The sequence below is a fragment of the Petromyzon marinus genome, chromosome 60 (assembly GCF_048934315.1).
Source record: "Petromyzon marinus isolate PM22_M1 ecotype Great Lakes invasive population chromosome 60, UKy_Petmar_22M1.pri1.0, whole genome shotgun sequence".
Taxonomy (NCBI): domain Eukaryota; kingdom Metazoa; phylum Chordata; class Hyperoartia; order Petromyzontiformes; family Petromyzontidae; genus Petromyzon; species Petromyzon marinus.
This window is the reverse complement of record NC_133726.1, coordinates 580,001-602,722: the sequence shown is the minus strand read 5'-3', so window position 1 is coordinate 602,722 and position 22,722 is coordinate 580,001. Positions and strand designations below refer to the sequence as shown.

Sequence of the window (22,722 nt, the reverse complement as noted above, 5' to 3'; positions counted from 1 at the left end):
GAAGGAGCACGTGGACTGGAGAGCACATGATGGTGGTGGTGCTGACATCGTCAGCACCACCACCATCATCATCCAGACTGTTAGTGAGAGAGGCGTGTGATGACATCGTCAGCACCACCACCATCATCATCCAGACTGTTAATGAGAGAGGCGTGAGTGGGGCTTGGGGCCACAAGGGAGCGTGCTGACGGACATCGTCATCACGTCGGTGTTCATCCAGCAGTGGATAGACCACGACCACAGCGATAGAAGAACGGAGAGATGCAGGGATGGAATTACACCGAGAGACGGAGAGAGGAGCACGTGGATTGGAGGGCACACGCAGGTTAATGACATCGTCATCGTCACCACCACCATCATCATCATCCAGACTGTTAGTGAGAGAGGCGTGAGTGGGGCTTGGGGCAGGAGACGTCACGGCCACAAGGGAGCGTGCTGACGATGATGATGACAGCCACGGGAATGGTCCCACGTGGAGATGGGGCGATGATCATGATCATCATAATGATAACGATGATCATGAGTAATGAAAACGATCATGATGATGACCATGATGATGATGAGATCAGTTGCCGTGCGCAGGCGACGTGCGGATTGTGGCATCCGCATGGCCGGGAGTGGGGGGCCCGGCGGATTAGCGGGGGCCTTCATCCAGCAGTGGATTGGCGGGAGTGGGGGGCCCGGCGGATTAGCGGGGGCCTTCAGAGGCGCTCACAGCACTTGCCCCAAACGATCTTTGTCTTTGCCTTGTGATATTGACAGTCGCGTGTGTCGTGAATGTTGTCTGTGTAACACAGCCAAAGATCCCCCGTATAGGCTGCAGCAGGCTGTTGGGGAAAGTGCTGACCCACGTCTCTCACCCATTGCTGATGTTTATTAAAGACGAAGTTTACTTAGAGATACAGTATTAGTAGTTTAACACGTAGGATTAGTAACTGGTGTTGGCTGTGAGCTGGAATCGAACGCGCGTAGTGCGCCTGCTCCCCACGTACACACAAAGACAAAGATCCCCCGTGTAGCCTCAACAGACTGTTGGGGCAAGTGCTGTTAGCGAGCACCTATGAAGGCCGGAAAGGTACACGAGGGGGTGGGTGGCCAGCACCACGCCCGACCGCCTTTGTCTCCCTAGTGGCAATGTTTACACACCGCACCAGGTACTCATTTGAGGCTGAGTCGACCTAGGGGAGGCCCGGGACCGGTTCAGATAATCGTCACTGGTGTTGGCCGTGAGCGAGAATCGAACCCGGGTCGCCAGGTTCATAGCGCAGCGCGCTAACCGCTACACTATCGCTCCCCACACACACACATACACACACTCATATATACACACACATATACATACACACATATATACACAGATACATACACACATATATACACGCATATATACACACATACACACACATATATACACACACATATACACAATACACACACATTTATACACACATACACACACATATATACACACATATAAACAATACACGCACATTTATACACACATACACATATATACACACATATTCACGCGCGTGGTCACCGGTAAAGAAATCCACATCACACAGTGCATAGACACATCACACACATACATAGACACATCACACACATACATAGACACATCACACACATACATAGACACATCACACACATACATAGACACATCACACAAATGCATAGACACATCACACACATACATAGACACATCACACACATACATAGACACATCACACAGTGCATAGACACATCACACACATACATAGACACATCACACACGTGCATAGACACATCACACACATACATAGACACATCACACACATACATAGACACATCACACACGTGCAGAGACACATCACACACATACATAGACACATCACACACGCACATAGACACATCACACACGTGAATAGACACACAGCACACGTACATAGACACATCACACACGTACATAGACACATCACACACGTGTATAGATACATCACACACGTGTATAGATACATCACACACGTGCATAGACACACCACACACGTGCATAGACACATCACACACATACATAGACACACCACACACGTGCATAGACACATCACACACATACATAGACACATCACACACGTGCATAGACACATCACACACATACATAGACACACCACACACGTGCATAGACACATCACACACATACATAGACACACCACACACGTGCATAGACACATCACACACATACATAGACACATCACACACGTGCATAGACACATCACACACATACATAGACACACCACACACGTGCATAGACACACCACACACGTGTATAGACACAACACACACATACATAGACACACCACACACGTGCATAGACACACCACACACGTGTATAGACACAACACACACATACATAGACACACCACACACGTGCATAGACACACCACACACGTGTATAGACACAACACACACATACATAGACACACCACTCACGTGCATAGACACACCACACACGCACACACACACATCACACACGCACACAGACACATCACACACGTACATAGACACGCCACTCACGTGCATAGACACACCACACACGTGTATAGACACACCACACACGTGTATAGACACACCACTCACGTGTATAGACACATCACACACATACATAGACACACCACTCACGTGCATATACACATCACACACGTGCATAGACACATCACTCACGTGCATATACACATCACTCACGTGCATATACACACCACACACGCACACACACACATCACATACGCACACAGACACATCACACACGTACATAGACACATCACTCACGTGTATAGACACACCACTCACGTGTATAGACACATCACTCACGTGCATAGACACACCACTCACGTGCATAGACACATCACACACGTGTATAGACACACCACTCACGTGTATAGACACATCACTCACGTGCATAGACACACCACTCACGTGTATAGACACATCACTCACGTGCATAGACACACCACTCACGTGCATAGACACACCACTCACGTGCTTATACACACCACTCACGTGTATAGACACACCACTCACGTATATAGACACACCACTCACGTGCATATACACATCACACACGTGCATAGACACATCACTCACGTGCATAGACACATCACTCACGTGCATAGACACACCACACACGTGTATAGACACACCACACACGTGTATAGACACACCACACACGTGTATAGACACACCACTCACGTTTATAGACACACCACACACGTGTATAGACACATCACACACGTGTATAGACACACCACTCACGTGCATAGACACATCACACACGTGCATAGACACATCACTCACGTGTATAGACACATCACTCACGTGTATAGACACATCACTCACGTGCATAGACACACCACTCACGTGCATAGCACACCACTCACGTGTATAGACACACCACTCACGTATATAGACACACCACTCACGTGCATATACACATCACACACGTGCATAGACACATCACTCACGTGTATAGACACACCACTCACGTGCATATACACATCACTCACGTGCATAGACACACCACTCACGTGTATAGACACACCACTCACGTGTATAGACACACCACTCACGTATATAGACACACCACTCACGTGCATAGACACACCACACACGTGCATAGACACATCACTCACGTGCATAGACACACCGCTCACGTGTATAGACACACCACTCACGTATATAGACACACCACTCACGTGCATAGACACACCACACACGTGCATAGACACACCACTCACGTGCATAGACACACCACTCACGTGTATAGACACATCACACACATACATAGACACACCACTCACGTGTATAGACACACCACTCACGTATATAGACACACCACTCACGTGCATATACACACCACTCACGTTCATAGGCACACCACATACGTGCATAGACACATCACACACATACATAGACACATCACTCACGTGCATAGACACACCACTCACGTGTATAGACACATCACTCACGTGCATAGACACACCACTCACGTGTATAGACACACCACTCACGTGCATATACACATCACTCACGTGCATAGACACACCACTCACGTGCATATACACATCACTCACGTGCATAGACACATCACTCACGTGCATAGACACATTACTCAGGTGTATAGACACACCACTCACGTGTATAGACACACCACTCACGTGTATAGACACATCACTCACGTGCATAGACACATCACTCACGTGCATAGACACATTACTCAGGGGTATAGACACACCACTCACGTGCATATACACACCACTCACGTATATAGACACACCACTCACGTGTATAGACACACCACTCACGTGTATAGACACACCACTCACGTGCATATACACACCACTCACGTGCATAGACACACCACACACGTGCATAGACACATCACACACATACATAGACACATCACTCACGTGCATAGACACATCACACACATACATAGACACACCACACACGTGCATAGACACACCACACACGTGCATAGACACAGCACACTGTTGGTGGCCGTGAGTGGGACGCGAACTCGCCTCACCGGGTTCGTAGCACAGCGCGCTAACCGCTGCGCCACCGCTCACCACTGACTCACCAGTAAGACACACGCATGGCTCACACAAACTATCCACTCACTCACTCACAGAGCCGCACTCACACTCACACACGCACGGACTTGCGTACACTCACACACTCACCTCGACTCACGCACACACACACACAGTTCGACTTGGACATGAAGAGTACCGAGTAGTAGCTGTACTGTGTAGGTCCCCGTTGGTGAGTCCCCGTTGGTGAGTCCCCGTTGGTGAGTCCCCGTTAGTGAGTCCCCGTTGGTGAGTCCCCGTTGGTGAGTCCCCGTTGGTGAGTCCCCGTTGGTGAGTCCCCGTTAGTGAGTCCCCGTTGGTGAGTCCCCGTTGGTGAGTCCCTGTTGGTGAGTCTCCGCGTGTCTCACCTCGTGAGAAGCTCTGTGCGTAGGGGCTCGGGAAAGACTCAAAGATGCTGTTGGACGCCATGGCCCGAGTCCGTGAGTCCCGGTGCAGGGGAGCCGCAGCGAGGCTCGCGGCCAGACGCGACTCGCGGGGAGCCGCACGGGCGGAGAGCGGACGCGGGGTGCGGGGGGAGGGTGCGGGGTGCGGGGGGCGAGGGGCGGGGTGCGGGGGGAGGGGGCGGGGTGCGGGGGGGGTGCGGGGGGCGAGGGGGGGGAAGGGGGCGAGGGGCGGAGTGCGGGGCGAGGGGCGGGGTGCGGGGGGGAAGGGGGCGAGGGGCGGGGTGCGGGGGGGGGGAGCTGTGAGGGAGGAGACGCGCGGCGCTGAGCGACGTCGGGAAAGCGAGGATGGAGGAGAGCTGTAGACCAGTTGTAGAGTCCAGCTGTAGAGTCCAGCTGTAGAACAGCTATAGCCCAGCTGTAGACCAGCTGTAGAGTCCAGCTGTAGCCCAGGTAGAGTCCAGCTGTAGAGTCCAGCTGTAGAACAGCTATAGCCCAGCTGTAGACCAGCTGTAGAGTCCAGCTGTAGCCCAGGTAGAGTCTAAGTGAAGTCCAGGTGTAGTCCAGGTAGGGTCTAAGTGTAGTCCAGGTGTAGTCCAGGTAGGGTATAAGTGTAGTCCAGGTGTAGTCCAGGTAGGGTCTAAGTGTAGTCCAGGTATAGTCCAGGTAGGGTCTAAGTGTAGTCCAGGTGTAGTCCAGGTAGGGTCTAAGTGTAGTCCAGGTGTAGTCCAGTACAGTCTAAGTGTAGTCCAGGTGTAGTCCAGTACAGTCTAAGTGTAGTCCAGGTGTAGTCCAGGTAGGGTCTAAGTGTAGTCCAGGTGTAGTCCAGGTAGGGTCTATCATAGCCCAGGTGTAGTCCAGGTAGGGTCTAAGTGTAGTCCAGGTGTAGTCCAGGTAGGATCTAAGTGTATCCCAGGTGTAGTCCAGTAGAGTCTAAGTGTAGCCCAGGTGTAGTCCAGGTAGGGTCTATCATAGCCCAAGTGTAGTTCAGGTAGGGTCTAAGTGTAGTCCAGGTGTAGTCCAGGTAGGGCTAAGTGTATCCCAGGTGTAGTCCAGGTAGGGTCTAAGTGTAGTCCAGGTGTAGTCCAGGTAGGATCTAAGTGTATCCCAGGTGTAGTCCAGTAGAGTCTAAGTGTAGCCCAGGTGTAGTCCAGGTAGGGTCTATTATAGCCCAGGTGTAGTCCAGGTAGGGTCTAGGTGTAGTCCAGGTAGGGTCTAAGTGTAGTCCAGGTGTAGTCCAGGTAGGGCTAAGTGTATCCCAAGTGTAGTCCAGGTAGGGTCTAGTGCAGCCCAGGTGTAGTCCAGGTAGGGTCTAAGTGTATCCCAGGTGTAGTCCAAGTAGGGTCTAAGTGTATCCCAGGTGTAGTCCTGGTAGGGTCTAAGTGTAGTCCAGGTGTAGTCCAGGTAGGGTCTAAGTGTATCCCAGGTGTAGTCCAGGTAGGGTCTAAGTGTAGTCCAGGTGTAGTCCGGGTAGGGTCTAAGTGTATCCCAGGTGTAGTCCAGGTAGGGTCTAAGTGTAGTACAGTTGTAGTCCAGGTAGGGTCTAAGTGTATCCCAGGTGTAGTCCAGGTAGAGTCTAAGTGTAGCCCAGGTGTAGTCCAGGTAGGGTCTAAGTGTAGTCCAGGTGTAGTCCAGGTAGGGTCTAAGTGTAGCCCACGTAGAGTCCAGGTAGAGTCTAAGTGTATCCCAGGTGTAGTCCAGGTAGGGTCTAAGAGTATCCCAGGTGTAGTCCAGGTAGGGTCTAAGTGTAGCCCAGGTGTAGTCCAGGTAGGGTCTAAGTGTAGTCCAGGTGTAGTCCAGGTAGGGTATAAGTGTATCCCAGGTGCAGTCCAGGTAGGGTCTAGGTCTAAGCGATGGCGAGCGGGCCCGAGTAAAACTACGTGGCGGGGAGTCAGAGCCATTCCCTGTACACCTTGGGGTGCGACAGGGATGTCCTCTGACTCCCACATTATTAAACATCTATTTTGACCACGTCGTTCGTGAAGCCTTCAATAGCTGTACCGGGGGAATCTCCATATGGTACAGATATAATGGAAGGCTGATCGATGCCCGGGTGCGGTGAAGGGATGGCTCCCTATTGCTCAACCACGTTATGTATGCAAATGATTTGGTAATAGCTACTCATTCAGAGGAGGAGTTGGAGACGCTGCTGCTGAGACTGGAGCGTGCTACTAAGAGATGGGGCCTTACCATCAGCCCCACCAAAACTAAGCACCTGCCTGGGTATTTTGGACCATCGGACACTCCACCCCCACAACTCCCAATTGGTGATGGGGCAATTGTGGAGAGTGGAGAGTTTCCCATACCTGGGCAGTGTGCTTATGCCCGGCTCCAGTTTAACAGCAGAGGTCTCACTCCGAATCAGTTGAGCGGCATTATCTTTTCATCGGTTGCGTAACGCTGTGTGGAAGCTACCTGGTCTGTCGCTCCGCACTAAGCTTCAGGTCTTCTCGGCCACGGTCATTCCCTCCCTTCTCTACGCTTGCGAAACGTGGACCCCCCCTAATGGAACATCTTCGCCGGTTAGAAACATTTAGGCTAGCCTGCCTACGATCCATCCTGGGTTTAACCAGGCTGGATTGTGTGAGGAGCTCACAAATCTTTGAAAGATCTGGGCAAGGTCCTATCGGTGAGCTCCTCCGGCAGGCAAGGCTGCGTTGGCTGGATCATGTAGCCCGCATGCCCAGCCACCGCATGCCGAAACAGCTTCTGTTCGGCCGGATCGAGGGGGCTAAACGGGCGCGGCACGGGCTAGAGAAAAGATGGAGTAATGTGGTACAGGAGGACGTGGAGCTGAGTGGAATTGCCGATGACTGGTACCAGCGGTGTCAAGATCGGCCTCTGTGGAGGAGGCTCGTGAAGGAAGCTACTGGGCAGTTGGAGGCAGTCGCCCTCCAACAACAACGGAGGAGCGACGCTCACAACAACGAGCGGAGCGCCGGGGGGCTAAAGCGCAGCAAGTTGGCACAGTAGGGCGCACAGGTGGTGCATCAACCAATCATCTCAGTCAGTCGACCCGTGGCACCTGGGTCTGCCCCGTGACCTCCTGCCAGCGGGCGTTCGACACTTCACGTGGCCTCAAGGTGCACATGGCCTGGCACAAGCGTCGTGGTGACGTCACTGCCACTTAGTGGCGAATGGCGGTTGTTGTTGTGTGTTTAAAGTGTGTGTGAGTGCGTGTGTGTGTTTAAAGTGTGTGTGTGAATGCGTGTGTGTGCACGTTTGTGTGTGAGTGCGTGTGTGTGTTTAAAGTGTGTGTGAGTGCGTGTGTGTGTTTAAAGTGTGTGTGAGTGCGTGTGTGTAAATGCGTGTGTGTGCACGTTTGTGTGTGAGTGCGTGTGTGTGTGTTTAAAGTGTGTGTGCGTGTTGAAAGTGTGTGAGTGCGTGTGTGTGAATGCGTGTGTGTGCACGTTTGTGTGTGAGTGCGTGTGTTTAAAGTGTGTGTGTGTGCGTGTGTGTGTTTAAAGTGTGTGTGTGAATGCGTGTGTGTGCACGTTTGTGTGTGAGTGCGTGTGTTTAAAGTGTGTGTGTGTGCGTGTGTGTGTTTAAAGTGTGTGTGAGTGCGTGTGTGTGAGTGCGTGTGTGTGTTTAAAGTGTGTGTGAGTGCGTGTGTGTGAATGCGTGTGTGTGCACGTTTGTGTGTGCGTGTGTGAGTGCGTGTGTGTGAGAGTGGGGCGGAGCGGTGGCGCAGTGGTTAGCGCGCTGCTCTACGAATCCGGCTACCCAAGTTCGATTCCCACTCCAGGCCAACATCAGGTGACAGTTATCTCAACCGGTCCTTAAATGAGTACCTCGGGCTGTGTGTTAACATTGCCATTAGGGAGACAAAGACGGCCGGGCGTGGTGCTGGCCGGCCACCCCCTCGTGTGGCGTTCCGGCCTTCACACTGGCTCGCAGCACTTTCCACAACAGTCTGCGAAGGCTGTACGGGGGATCTTTATCTTTGTTGTCGCGATTGTGCTGCGAGTTATACACGAATGTCATTGTGTACGCGTGGGGAGCGGTGGCGCAGTGGTTAGGCGCAGTGGTTGGACGCAGCGGCCCACGAGAGTGAGAGTGTGAATGCGCACACGCACACACACAGACACACGCACACACACACACGCACACACACACACAGACACACGCACACATACACACACAGACACACGCACACACACACAGACACACGCACACACACAGACACACACACAGACACACGCACAGACACACGCACACACACAGACACACGCACACACACACACAGACACACGCACAGACACACGCACACACACAGACACACGCATAGACACACGCACACACACACAGACACACGCACACACACACACGCACACACACAGTCACTCACAGTCACTCACTTCCTACCCCATCTCGCTCTGCAAAACTCCATCTGATCCCCTCGCTGCCTCGGATAAGGGAGATGGAGGTGCCCCCCCCCCCCCCCCTGGTGTCCCCTTATGCTCGTGGGCCCTCTTAGTGAGACCCCTTCCATTGGGGGCCGGGGACCTCGGAATCACGGGGTTCGTGGCGGGGGGGGGCTCGAGGCGAGGGGGTGTTTGAGAGGCGCGCGCAGAGAGCAGAGGTGACGTTTCTGTGTGTCTAATTGTGTCTGTGTGTGTCTGTGTGTGTGTGTCTGTGTGTGTCTAATTATGTCTGTGTGTGTGTTTCTGGGTGTGTGTCTGTGTGTGTGTCTAAGTGTGTCTGTGTGTGTGTGTCTACTTGCGTCTGTGTGTGTGTTTCTGTGTGTGTCTGTGTGTGTCTAATTGTGTCTGTGTGTGTCTAAGTGTGTCTGTGTGTGTGTCTGTGTGTGTCTAATTGTGTCTGTGTGTGTGTTTCTGTGTGTGTCTGTGTGTGTGTCTGTGTGTCTAATTGTGTCTGTGTGCGTGTCTAATTGTGTCTGTGTGTGTGTTTCTGTGTGTGTGTCTGTGCGTGTCTGTGTGTGTTTTCTAATTGTGTCTGTGTGTGTCTAAGTGTGTCTGTGTGTCTGTGTGTGTGTCTGTTTCTAATTGTGTCTGTGTGTGTCTAAGTGTGTTTGTGTGTGTGTCTGTGTCTAAGTGTGTTTGTGTCTAAGTGTGTTTCTAAGTGTGTGGCTAAGTGTGTGTGTATGGGTCTAAGTTTGTGTCTAAGTGTGTTTGTGTGTGTCTCAGTGCGTTTGTGTGTGTCTGTGTGTGTCTAAGTGTGTGTGTGTGTCTGTGTATGTCTAAGTGTGTTTGTGTGTTTCTGTGTGTGTGTGTCTAAGAGTGTGTGTGGTGGGGAGCGATAGTGTAGCGGTTAGCGCGCTGCGCTATGAACCTGGCGACCCGGGTTTGATTCCCGCTCACGGCCAACACTAGTGACGATTATCTGAACCGGTCCCGGGCCTCCCCTAGGTCGACTCAGCCTCAAATGAGTACCTGGTGCGGTGTGTAAATATTGCCACTAGGGAGACAAAGGCGGTCGGGCGTGGTGCTGGCCACCCACCCCCTCGTGTACCCTTCCGGCCTTCATAGGTGCTCGCTAACAGCACTTGCCCCTACAGTCTGTTAAGGCTACATGGGGGATCTGTGTCTTTGTGTCTCAGTGCGTTTGTGTGTGTTTCTGTGTGTGTGTAAGTGCGTGTGTAAGTGCGTGTGTCTAAGTGTCTAAGTGTCTAAGTGTCTCTGTCTCTGTGTGTGTGTCTAAGTGTGTTTCTGCGCGTGTGCCTGTGTCTCTTTTTAAAGATAGCCTTCCTACCTACGATCCATCCTGAATTCAACCAGACTGGATTGTGTGAGGAGTTCACTAATTATTGAGAGATCTTAACACAGTCCCATCGGTGAGCTCCTCCGGCAGGCAAGGCTGCGTTGGCTGGGTCATGTAGCCCGCATGCCCAGCCACCGCATGCCGAAACAGCTTTTGTTCGCCCGGATTGAGGGGGCTAAACGGGCGCGGCACGGGCTAGAGAAGAGATGGAGTGATGTGGTACAGGAGGACGTGGAGCTGAGTGGACTTGCCGATGACTGGTACCAGCGGTGTCAAGATCGGCCTCTGTGGAGGAGGCTCGTGAAGGATGCTACTGGACAGTTGGAGGCAGTCGCCCTCCAACAACAACGGAGGGCGGAGGAGCGACGCTCACAACAACGAGCGGAGCGCCGGGTGGCTAAAGCACAGCAGGTTGGCACAGTAGGGGGCACAGGTGGTGCATCAGCCAGTCATCTCAGTCAGTCGACCCGTGGCACCTGCTGGGTCTGCTCCGTGACCTCCTGGTGCACCTAGCCTGGCACAGTAGGGGGCACAGGTGGTGCATCAGCCAGTCATCTCAGTCAGTCGACCCGTGGCACCTGCTGGGTCTGCTCCGTGACCTCCTGGTGCACCTAGCCTGGCACAGTAGGGGGCACAGGTGGTGCATCAGCCAGTCATCTCAGTCAGTCGACCCGTGGCACCTGCTGGGTCTGCTCCGTGACCTCCTGGTGCACCTAGCCTGGCACAGTAGAGGGCACAGGTGGTGCATCAGCCAGTCATCTCAGTCAGTCGACCCGTGACACCTGCTGGGTCTGCTCCGTGACCTCCTGGTGCACCTAGCCTGGCACAGTAGGGGGCACAGGTGGTGCATCAGCCAGTCATCTCAGTCATCTCAGTCAGTCGACCCGTGGCACCTGCTGGGTTTGCTCCGTGACCTCCTGCCAGCGAGCCATCGCCACTTCACGTGGCCTCGAAGTGCACCTAGCCTGGCACAAGCCCCGTGGTGACGTCACCGCCACTTTGCGGCGAAAGGCGGCTGCTGTTGTTGTTGTTGTCTGTGTCTCTCTCCGTGAGTCTCTCTGCTGCGACGTGTAAACGTGAGCACTACAAAGGAGACAAAGGCGGCCGGGTGCTGTCGGGCACGCCAGCCCCTCGCGTGCTGTGTCGGCCTTCGAGAGCCCCTTAGAGGCTACACGGGAGACCTTTGTCAGTCGTGGGGAGCGGTGGCGCAGTGGTTGGCACTGCATTGGCGCTACGGACCCGGCCACCCGAGTTCGATTCCCTGCTCACGGCCAACGCGAGCGACTGGGCCTCTCCTAGGTCGACTCGGCTGTAAATGGCGAGGCGTGGTGCCGACCTCCCCCCGTCTCTTGCGCTGTGCGGGCCTACAAAAGGTTCCGCTTGCGAGCGGCACTTGCCCCGGCGGGCTACCTGGGGCAGCTGTGCCTGTGTGTGCGTGTGTGTCACACCCTGGGGTGATTCATCTCGTTCCATTTCGCGACAAATACCGCGACGCGCGCACGTGCCTGTACAGTACGCGCGGTGCACTGTACACCTTTTAACACAAAAAAAGGCAAAATTCCCTCCGCCGCCCGTGTAGCCTGCGGAGGCTGTGGGGGCAAGTGCTGCGAGTAGCGAGCAGCAGCACCTTGCGAAGGTCGCCACCGTGACACACGAGGGGGTGGGCGGCCAACACCACGGCCGCCTTTGTCTCCCCAGGGGCGGTGTTTAACACGAAACCGCACCGGGTTATCATTTGAGGCCGAGTCGACCTAGGGGGAGGCCCAGGACCGGTGCAGGTAATCGTCACTGGGCGTTGGCCGCGAGCGGGAATCGAACCCGGGTGGTCTGGGTCCGTCGTGTGCCGCTCCACGACCACACGACCACACAAAGACAAAGATCCCCCGTGTAGCCTCCACAGACTGTTGGGGCAAGTGCTGTGAGTAGCGAGTGGGTGGCCAGCAGCATCAGCTGCAGCATCAGCAGCAGCGCGCACAACCAAACACCACCAGAGCGGTGCTCGTGCCAGGCCAGGTGCACCACGGCACGTGTTGAAGGTCCCAGGTGGTATCGGCTTGGCTGACGAGATGCACTAGATAAGTTGTGTTCGCCATCGTCTATTAAGGTGGATAAGGCGCTCGCAATCACACCAACACATCGCGTAAACACCCCCGCCGACACACGGACACACCCAGGTGCTGCAGGCACGCGCACAGTCTCACTAAGACAAAGGTCCCCCGTGTAGCCTGTTACAGACTGTAGGGGCAAGTGCTGTTAGCGAGCACCTATGGAAGGCCGGCACTGTGGCACACGAGGGGGTGGGTGGTCAACACCACGCCCGGCCGCCTTTGTCTCCCCAGTGGCGATGTTTACTGCACACCGCACCAGGTACTCATTTGAGGCTGAGTCTACCCAGAGGAGGCCCAGAACCGGTTCAGATAATCGTAACTGGTGTTGGCCGGGAGCGGGAATCGAACTCGGGTCGCCGGGTTCGTAGCGCGGCGTAGCGCTAATCACGGCACCACCGCTCCCCTACAGTCTGAACACAGTCACACCCTAATGCAAACACACACGGAGACACACCTTCACACACACACAAACACACGGAGACACACCTTCACACACTCACAAACACACACATACAAACACACACACACGGAGACACACCCTCACACAAACACATACAAACACACATACAAACACACACACACGGAGACACACCTTCACACAAACACACACGGAGACACAAACACACACGGAGACACACCCTCACACAAACATACATACAAACACACACACGGAGACACACAAACACACACAACCACAGTTATACACACAAACACACACAAGCACACCTTCACACAAACACACACAACCACAGTTATACACACACAAACACAAATACACACGGAGACACACAAACACACACTCTCACACAAACACACACACAAACACACACACAAACACACACATACACACACAAACACACACATACACACACAAACACACACATACACACACAAACACACACCAACACCCTCACACACAACCACAGTTATACACACACACACAACCACAGTTATACACAAACACACACACAAACACACAAACACCCTCACACACAACCACAGTTATACACACACACACAAACACACAACCACAGTTATACACAAACACACACAAACACACAAACACCCTCACACACAACCACAGTTATACACACAAACACACAACCACAGTTATACACAAACACACACACACAAACACCCTCACACACAACCACAGTTATACACACAAACACACAACCACAGTTATACACAAACACACACACACAAACACCCTCACACACAACCACAGTTATACACACACACAGCCACAGTTATACACAAAGGCAAGCGACACGCACACACAAATACAAAGATCCCCCGTGTAAGTCTGTAACAGACTGTTGGGGCAAGTGCACTTAGGAAGGCCGTGGGCCACGCCACACACGTGGACTCAGACATAGCCAACGCCACGCCCGGCCGCCTTTGTCTCCCTCGTGGCAATGTCTGCACGCTGCAGTACTCATTTGAGGCTGAGTCGGCCTAGAGGAGGCCCAGAACCGGTTCATATAACTCGTCACTCGTGTTCACCGCTGCACGACCGCTCCCCACCAACTCCACTAACTCCACTTACCATAACTTCCACTAACAATAACTTCCACTAACAATAACTTCCACTAACCACCACTACACGCGCACACACGTGCAGTTACACAGACACACCCTCATGTAAATGCATGCGTCGGTACAAAGAGAGTTACACTAACACACGCACACGCACAGTCACCTGTGGGGTGGAAAGAATCATTATTGATGCTATTCAATAATCAATACAAACAATTCCGCCCATTATTCCTCGAGGGTTGATGCATTGATTAGAGTACCACTCCAAATTGATAGACTCACCCTCGCCATAGGAATGTGGTATTTCCACCGCTGGCTCTACAGGGCTGCGAACACAAGATGAGCTCCGCCACGGTGGCTAGGAGATGTTAACTACCTCGCCTGGTATACAGAAGGTCGTGGGTTCAATCGCGATCCTGACGCCTGCATATTCGGAGTATGCGTGTCTCTCTCTCATCATCATCACGGTGTCTAGGAGTTGTTAACTACCTCGCCTGGTATACAGGAGGTCGTGGGTTCAACCCGACCCTGACGCCTGCATATTCGGAGTTTGCGTCTCTCTCTCTCATCATCACGGTGTCTAGGAGATGTTAACTACCTCGCCAGGTATACAGGAGGTCGTGGGTTCAATCCCGACCCTGACGCCTACATATTCGAAGTTTGCGTATCTCTCATCATCATCACGGTGTCTAGGAGATGTTAACTACCTCGCCTGGTATACAGGATGTCGTGGGTTCAATCCCGACCCTGACGCCTGCATATTCGGAGTTTGCGTGTCTCTCTCTCTCTCATCATCACGGTGGCTAGGAGATGTTAACTACCTCGCCTGGTATACAGGAGGTCGTGGGTTCAATCCCGACCCTGACACCTGCTGCTGTATATTCGGAGTTTGCGTGTCTCCCTCTCTCCCGGTGGTCGCGTGGATTTGTCTCCGGGTCCTCCGGTTTCTCTCTCCATATTTAAAATCAACGTCAAGCGTTTAGAGTATTTGGCTGCTATACATTGCCACGTGATAAGCCACTTCGTTGAGCTGTCATTTGTGGCCAGGTCGCTTCTCAGTGGGCCTTACCTGGTCAAATAACAAAAAAATAGTGAAATAATTCGTTGTTCGAGCAGAACTTTTTGTTTTACAAATCCCATCAGCCGCACGGAATTCTGTAAGTATTGAGTCTCACTCGGACCCCGTGTCTAACAGAGAAGGCCCTTTGCCTGGAACATCTGGCAACTCAATCAGAATTGGTTCAAGCGAGCCTGACTCTGCTCATGTGACACTGAAATGTCGAAATCGGTCATTGTATATCAACATCTGGCAACTCACCGGCACTGAACGGGGTCGAGTCAGTTTGCTTTCTGTCGAACGCAATGCTGCTGAAACTAGGCACTCTCAGAAGGAAGGCTATGTGGCTGATGGGATGTCTAAAACAAAAAAGACGTGTCGATGTGAAGGAACCGGCGATATAAGAAGTAGGCGAATTTGCCTGTTTGTTTATTCAGTTCAGCGACAATAGGGCCACGTGTTCAGCCCTATTTTGTGTTGGTGGTCGAGACAAGGCTGAGAAGCCTTGATGGCAGCCGTGCCTCCTTTGCTGCTGCTGCTGTGTGAGCGGCACTCCGCGGGGATGGAGAGAGTGATGGAGAGAGTGATGGAGAGAGTGATGGGGAGAGTGATGGGGAGAGTGATGGGGAGAGGGATGGAGAGAGTGATGGGGAGAGTGATGGGGAGAGTGATGGGGAGAGGGATGGAGAGAGTGATGGAGAGAGTGATGGGGAGAGGGATGGGGAGAGTGATTTGGGAGAGGGATGGAGAGAGTGATGGGGAGAGGGATGGGGAGAGGGATGGGGAGAGGGATGGACAGTGTGATGGAGAGAGTGATGGGGAGAGTGATGGAGAGAGTGATGGGGAGAGGGATGGGGAGAGGGATGGAGAGGGATGGAGAGAGTGATGGGGAGAGGGATGGAGAGAGTGAGAGGGATGGGGAGAGGGATGGAGAGAGTGATGGAGAGGGATGGAGAGAAGGATTAAGAGGGATGGGGAGAGGGATGGAGAGAGTGATGGAGAGAGTGATGGGGAGAGTGATGGGGAGAGGAATGGAGAGAGTGATGGAGAGAGTGATGGAGAGGGATGGAGAGAAGGATTAAGAGGGATGGGGAGAGGGATGGAGAGAGTGATGGGGAGAGGGATGGGGAGAGTGATGGGGAGAGGGATGGAGAGAGTGATGGAGAGAGTGATGGGGAGAGTGATGGAGAGAGTGATGTGGAGAGTGATGGAGAGAGTGATGGGGAGAGGGATGGAGAGAGGGATGGAGAGGGATGGGGAGAGGGATGGGGAGAGTGATGGGGAGAGGGATGGAGAGAGTGATGGAGAGAGTGATGGGGAGAGTGATGGAGAGAGTGATGGGGAGAGTGATGGAGAGAGTGATGGGGAGAGGGATGGGGAGAGGGATGGAGAGAGTGATGGAGAGAGTGATGGGGAGAGGGATGGGGAGAGGGATGGAGAGAGTGATGGAGAGGGATGGAGAGAGTGATGGGGAGAGGGATGGAGAGAGTGATGTAGAGGGATGGGGAGAGTGATGGGGAGAGGGATGGGGAGAGTGATGGGGAGAAGGATGGAGAGAGTGATGGAGAGAGTGATGGGGAGAGTGATGGAGAGAGTGATGGGGAGAGTGATGGAGAGAGTGATGGGGAGAGGGATGGGGAGAGGGATGGAGAGAGTGATGAAGAGAGTGATGGGGAGAGTGATGGGGAGAGTGATGGAGAGAGTGATGGAGAGGGATGGAGAGAGTGATGGGGAGAGGGATGGAGAGAGGGATGGAGAGGGATGGGGAGAGTGATTAAGAGGGATGGGGAGAGGGATGGAGAGAGTGATGGAGAGAGTGATGGGGAGAGGGATGGGGAGAGTGATGGGGAGAGTGATGGAGAGGGATGGAGAGAGTGATGGAGAGAGTGATGGAGAGAGTGATGGGGAGAGGGATGGGGAGAGTGATGGGGAGAGGGATGGGGAGAGTGATGGAGAGGGATGGGGAGAGGGATGGAGAGGGATGGAGAGAGTGATGGAGAGGGATGGAGAGAGTGATGGAGAGAGTGATGGGGAGAGTGATGGAGAGGGATGGGGAGAGTGATGGAGAGAGTGATTGAGAGAGTGATGGAGAGGGATGCAGAGAGGGATTAAGAGGGATGGGGAGAGGGATGGGGAGAGTGATGGAGAGAGTGGTGGAAAGGGATGGAGAGAGTGAGGGAGAGAGTGATGGGGAGAGTGATGGGGAGAGTGATGGAGAGAGTGATGGAGAGAGTGATGGAGAGGGATGGAGAGAGGGATTAAGAGGGATGAGGAGAGAGATCGACAGGGATGGAGAGAGGGATGGATTCGCGGCCGCTCTCGGTCCCCGGGTGCTCTGTAATGAGTACGGACTGAGGCCGAATCACCGTATCGTGCAGATTCTGCTGCTGCTGATGCTGCTGCTGCTGATGCTGCTGATGCTGCTGCTGCTCACTCTGAGACGAGAGTTGGAGACGCCTCTGCTGAACCTGCAGAGTGCTACTAAGAGATGGCGCCTTACCATCAACCCCACAAAAAAAAGACCTGCCTGGGTGTTTAATTTCATCGAATGCTCCACCCCTCCAGCTCCTCGTGAGTGATGCGGCAGTTGTGGAGAGAGTGGAGAAGTTGACGCGGAGGTCTGAATCCGAAATAGTCGAGCGGCGTTATCTTTTCATCAGCTACGTGAAAGCTGTGTGGAAGATACCTGATACGTCGCTCCATGGAAAGCTCCAGGTCTTTTCGGCCACAGTTATACCCTCCCGTTTTGATGCTTGAGAAACGTGGAGCCCCTTAAAGGGACATCGTCGCCGGTTTCAATCATCATGGCTGGCCTGCCTACTACGATCCGCATCGGGTTGAACTCGGCTGGATTGTGTGAGGAGCTCACAGATTCTTGACAGATCTTGACACGGTCCCATCGATGAGCTCCTCTGGCAGGCTGCTTTGGCTGTCCAGCCACTGCATGCCCAAACAGTTTCTGTTTGACGGAATAGAGGGGGCGAAATGGGCGCGCCACGGCTCGCGAGAGAGATGGGCTGATGCGGTGCAGGACGATGTGGAGCTGAGTGGACTTGCCGATGACTGGTCAGAATCTCCATCAGAATCTTGATTTAGACCGGAGGAATCCGAGGAGCTATGAAGCTCTTTTTCACAGATGTCCAGTAGGGACGGGTCAGTAGCGGTGTCATGATCGGCCTCTGTGGAGGAGGCTCGTGAAGGATGCTGCTGGACAGTTGGAGGCAGTCGCCCTCCAGCAATAGCGGAGGGCGGAGGAGCGACGCTCACAACAACGAGCGGAGCGCCGGGCTGCCGGGCTAAAACGTAGCTGGCACAGTAGGGGACACAACTGGTGCATCAAGCCAAGCATCTTAGCCAGTGAACCCATGGCACCTGGGTCTGGTGGTGTCAGGATGATCCTGGTTGTAGTGGTGGTGTCAGTATTATTGTGGTAGTGTCAGCATGATCCTGATGGTGGTGGTAGTGTCAGTATTATTGTGGTAGTGTCAGCATGATCCTGGTGGTGGTGGTGTCAGTATTATTGTGGTAGTGTCAGCATGATCCTGGTGGTGGTGTTGGTGTCAGTATTATTGTGGCAGTGTCAGGATGATCCTGGTGGTGGTGTCAGTATCATTGTGGTAGTGTCAGCATGATCCTGGTGGTGGTGTTGGTGTCAGTATTATTGTGGTAGTGTCAGCATGATCCTGGTGGTGTCAGTATCATTGTGGTAGTGTCAGCAAGATCCTGGTGGTGGTGTTGGTGTCAGTATTATTGTGGCAGTGTCAGGATGATCCTGGTGGTGGTGTTGGTGTCAGTATTATTGTGGTAGTGTCAGCATGAGCCTGGTGGTGGTGGTGGTGGTTTCAGTATTATTGTGGTAGTGTCAGCATGATCCTGGTGGTGGTGTCAGTATTATTGTGGTAGTGTCAGCATGATCCTGGTGGTAGTGGTGGTGTCAGTATTATTGTGGTAGTGTCAGCATGATCCTGGTGGTGGTGTTGGTGTCAGTATCATTGTGGTAGTGTCAGCATGATCCTGGTGGTGGTGTCAGTATCATTGTGGTAGTGTCAGCATGATCCTGGTGGTGGTGTTGGTGTCAGTATTATTGTGGTAGTGTCAGCATGATCCTGGTGGTGTCAGTATCATTGTGGTAGTGTCAGCAAGATCCTGGTGGTGGTGTTGGTGTCAGTATTATTGTGGCAGTGTCAGGATGATCCTGGTGGTGGTGTTGGTGTCAGTATTATTGTGGTAGTGTCAGCATGAGCCTGGTGGTGGTGGTGGTGGTTTCAGTATTATTGTGGTAGTGTCAGCATGATCCTGGTGGTGGTGTCAGTATTATTGTGGTAGTGTCAGCATGATCCTGGTGGTAGTGGTGGTGTCAGTATTATTGTGGTAGTGTCAGCATGATCCTGGTGGTGGTGTTGGTGTCAGTATCATTGTGGTAGTGTCAGCATGATCCTCGTGGTGGTGGTGTCAGTATTATTGTGGTAGTGTCAGCATGATCCTGGTGGTGGTGTTAGTGTCAGTATTATTGTGGTAGTGTCAGCATGATCCTGGTGGTGGTAGTGAGTCAGTATTATTGTGGTAGTGTCAGCATGATCCTGGTGGTGGTGGTGTCAGTATTATTGTGGTAGTGTCAGCATGATCCTGGTGGTGGTGTCAGTATCATTGTGGTAGGGTCAGTATGATGGTGGTGGTGTCAATATGATAGGGGTGGTGGTGTCAGTATGATGGTGGTGGTGTCAGTATGACGGTGGTGGTGTCAGTATGATGGGGGGGGGGGGGGTGGTGTCAGTATGATGGTGGTGGTGTCAGTATGATGGTGGTGTCAGTATGATGGTGGTGGTGTCAGTATGATGGTGGTGGTGTCAGTATGATGGGGGTGGTGGTGTCAGTATGATGGTGATTGTGTCAGTATGATGGTGGTTGTGTCAGTATCATGGGGGTGGTATTAGTATGATGGGGTTGGTGTGAGTATTATGGGGGTGGTGGTGTCAGTATGATGGTGGTGGTGTCAGTATGATGGTGGTGTCAGTATGATGGTGGTGTCAGTATGATGGGGGTGGTGGTGTCAGTATGATGGTGGTGGTGTCAGTATGATGGTGGTGGTGTCAGTATGATGGGGGTGGTGGTGTCATTATGATGGTGGTGTCGGTATGGTGGGGGTAGTGGTATCCGTATCATGGTGGTGGTGTCAGTATGATGGGGATGGTGGTGTTAGTATGATGGTGGTGGTGTCAGTATGATGGGGGTGTTAGTATGATGGTGGTGGTGTCAGTATGATGGTGGTGTTAGTATGATAATGGTGGTGTCAGTATGATGGTGGTGGTGTCAGTATGATGGTGGTGGTGGAGTCAGTATGATGGTGGTGGTGTCAGTATGGTGGGGGTGTCAGTATGGTGGTGGTGTCAGTATGGTGGTGGTGGTGTCAGTATGATGGTGGTGGTGTCAGTATGATGGGGGTGATGGTGGTGTCAGTATGATGGTGGTGGTGTCAGTATGATGGGGTGGTGGTGTCAGTATGGTGGTGGTGGTGTTAGTTTGGTGGTGGTGGTGTCAGTATGATGGGGTGGTGGTGTCAGTATGATGGTGGTGGTGTCAGTATGGTGGTGGTGTTAGTATGATGGTGGTGATGTCAGTATCATGGTGGTGGTGTCAGTATGGTGGTGGTGTCAGTATGATGGGGTGGTGGTGTCAATATGATGGGGTGGTAGTGTCAGTATGGTGGTGGTGTTAGTATGATGGGGTGGTAGTGTCAGTATGATGGTGGTGGTGTCAATATGGGGTGGTGGTGTCAGTATGATGGGGGTGGTTGTGTGAGTATGATGGTGGTGGTGTCAGTATGATGGGGGTGGTGTCAGTATGGTGGTGGTGTCAGTATGATGGGGTGGTGGTGTCAGTATAATGGGGTGGTGGTGTCAGTATGGTGGTGGTGTCAGTATGATGGGGTGGTAGTGGTGGTGTCAGTATGGTGGTGGTGGTGTCAGTATGATGGGGTGGTGGTGTCAGTATGATGGTGGTGGTGTCAGTATGGGGTGGTGGTGTCAGTATGATGGGGGTGGTGGTGTTAGTATGATGGTGGTGGTGTCAGTATGATGGGGTGGTGGTGTTAGTATGATGGTGGTGGTGTCAGTATGATGGTGGTGTTAGTATGATAATGGTGGTGTCAGTATGATGGTGGTGGTGTCAGTATGATGGTGGTGGTGGAGTCAGTATGATGGTGGTGGTGTCAGTATGGTGGTGGTGTTAGTATGATGGTGGTGGTGTCAGTATGATGGTGGTGGTGTCAGTATGGTGGGGGTGTCAGTATGGTGGTGGTGTCAGTATGGTGGTGGTGTCAGTATGATGGTGGTGGTGTCAGTATGGTGGGGATGTCAGTATGGTGGTGGTGTCAGTATGGTGGTGGTGGTGTCAGTATGATGGTGGTGGTGTCAGTATGATGGGGTGGTGGTGTCAGTATGGTGGTGGTGGTGTTAGTTTGGTGGTGGTGGTGTCACTATGATGGGGTGGTGGTGTCAGTATGATGGTGGTGGTGTCAGTATGGTGGTGGTGGTGTTAGTATGATGGTGGTGATGTCAGTATCATGGTGGTGGTGTCAGTATGGTGGTGGTGTCAGTATGATGGGGTGGTGGTGTCAGTATGATGGGGTGGTGGTGTCAGTATGGTGGTGGTGTCAGTATGATGGGGTGGTAGTGGTGGTGTCAGTATGGTGGTGGTGGTGTCAGTATGATGAGGTGGTGGTGTCAGTATGATGGTGGTGGTGTTAGTATGATGGTGGTGATGTCAGTATCATGGTGGTGGTGTCAGTATGGTGGTGGTGTCAGTATGATGGGGTGGTGGTGTCAGTATGATGGGGTGGTGGTGTCAGTATGGTGGTGGTGTCAGTATGATGGGGTGGTAGTGGTGGTGTCAGTATGGTGGTGGTGGTGTCAGTATGATGGGGTGGTGGTGTCAGTATGATGGTGGTGGTGTCAGTATGGGGTGGTGGTGTCAGTATGATGGGGGTGGTTGTGTGAGTATGATGGTGGTGGTGTCAGTATGATGGTGGTGTTAGTATGATGGTGGTGGTGTCAGTATGATGGTGGTGGTGTCAGTATGGTGGGGGTGTCAGTATGGTGGTGGTGTCAGTATGGTGGTGGTGTCAGTATGATGGTGGTGGTGTCAGTATGGTGGGGATGTCAGTATGGTGGTGGTGTCAGTATGGTGGTGGTGGTGTCAGTATGATGGTGGTGGTGTCAGTATAATGGGGTGGTGGTGTCAGTATGGTGGTGGTGGTGTTAGTTTGGTGGTGGTGGTGTCACTATGATGGGGTG

The 22,722-nt window shown here is 52.8% G+C and overlaps 1 protein-coding gene across 2 annotated transcripts in view; it reads right to left on the bottom strand.

Moving 5' to 3' along the window:
- The window catches only part of LOC116955533 (runt-related transcription factor 1-like), a 129,684-nt gene extending 124,547 nt beyond the window's left edge, over positions 1–5,137 (bottom strand). For both annotated transcript variants that reach the window (XM_076053225.1, XM_076053224.1), the window contains exon 1: positions 4,973–5,137. In XM_076053225.1, coding sequence (XP_075909340.1) covers positions 4,973–5,033 — 61 coding nt within the window. In that variant the 5' untranslated portion in view covers positions 5,034–5,137. The remainder of the gene's footprint in view (positions 1–4,972) is intronic.
- Between the last annotated feature and the right edge of the window lie 17,585 nt (positions 5,138–22,722).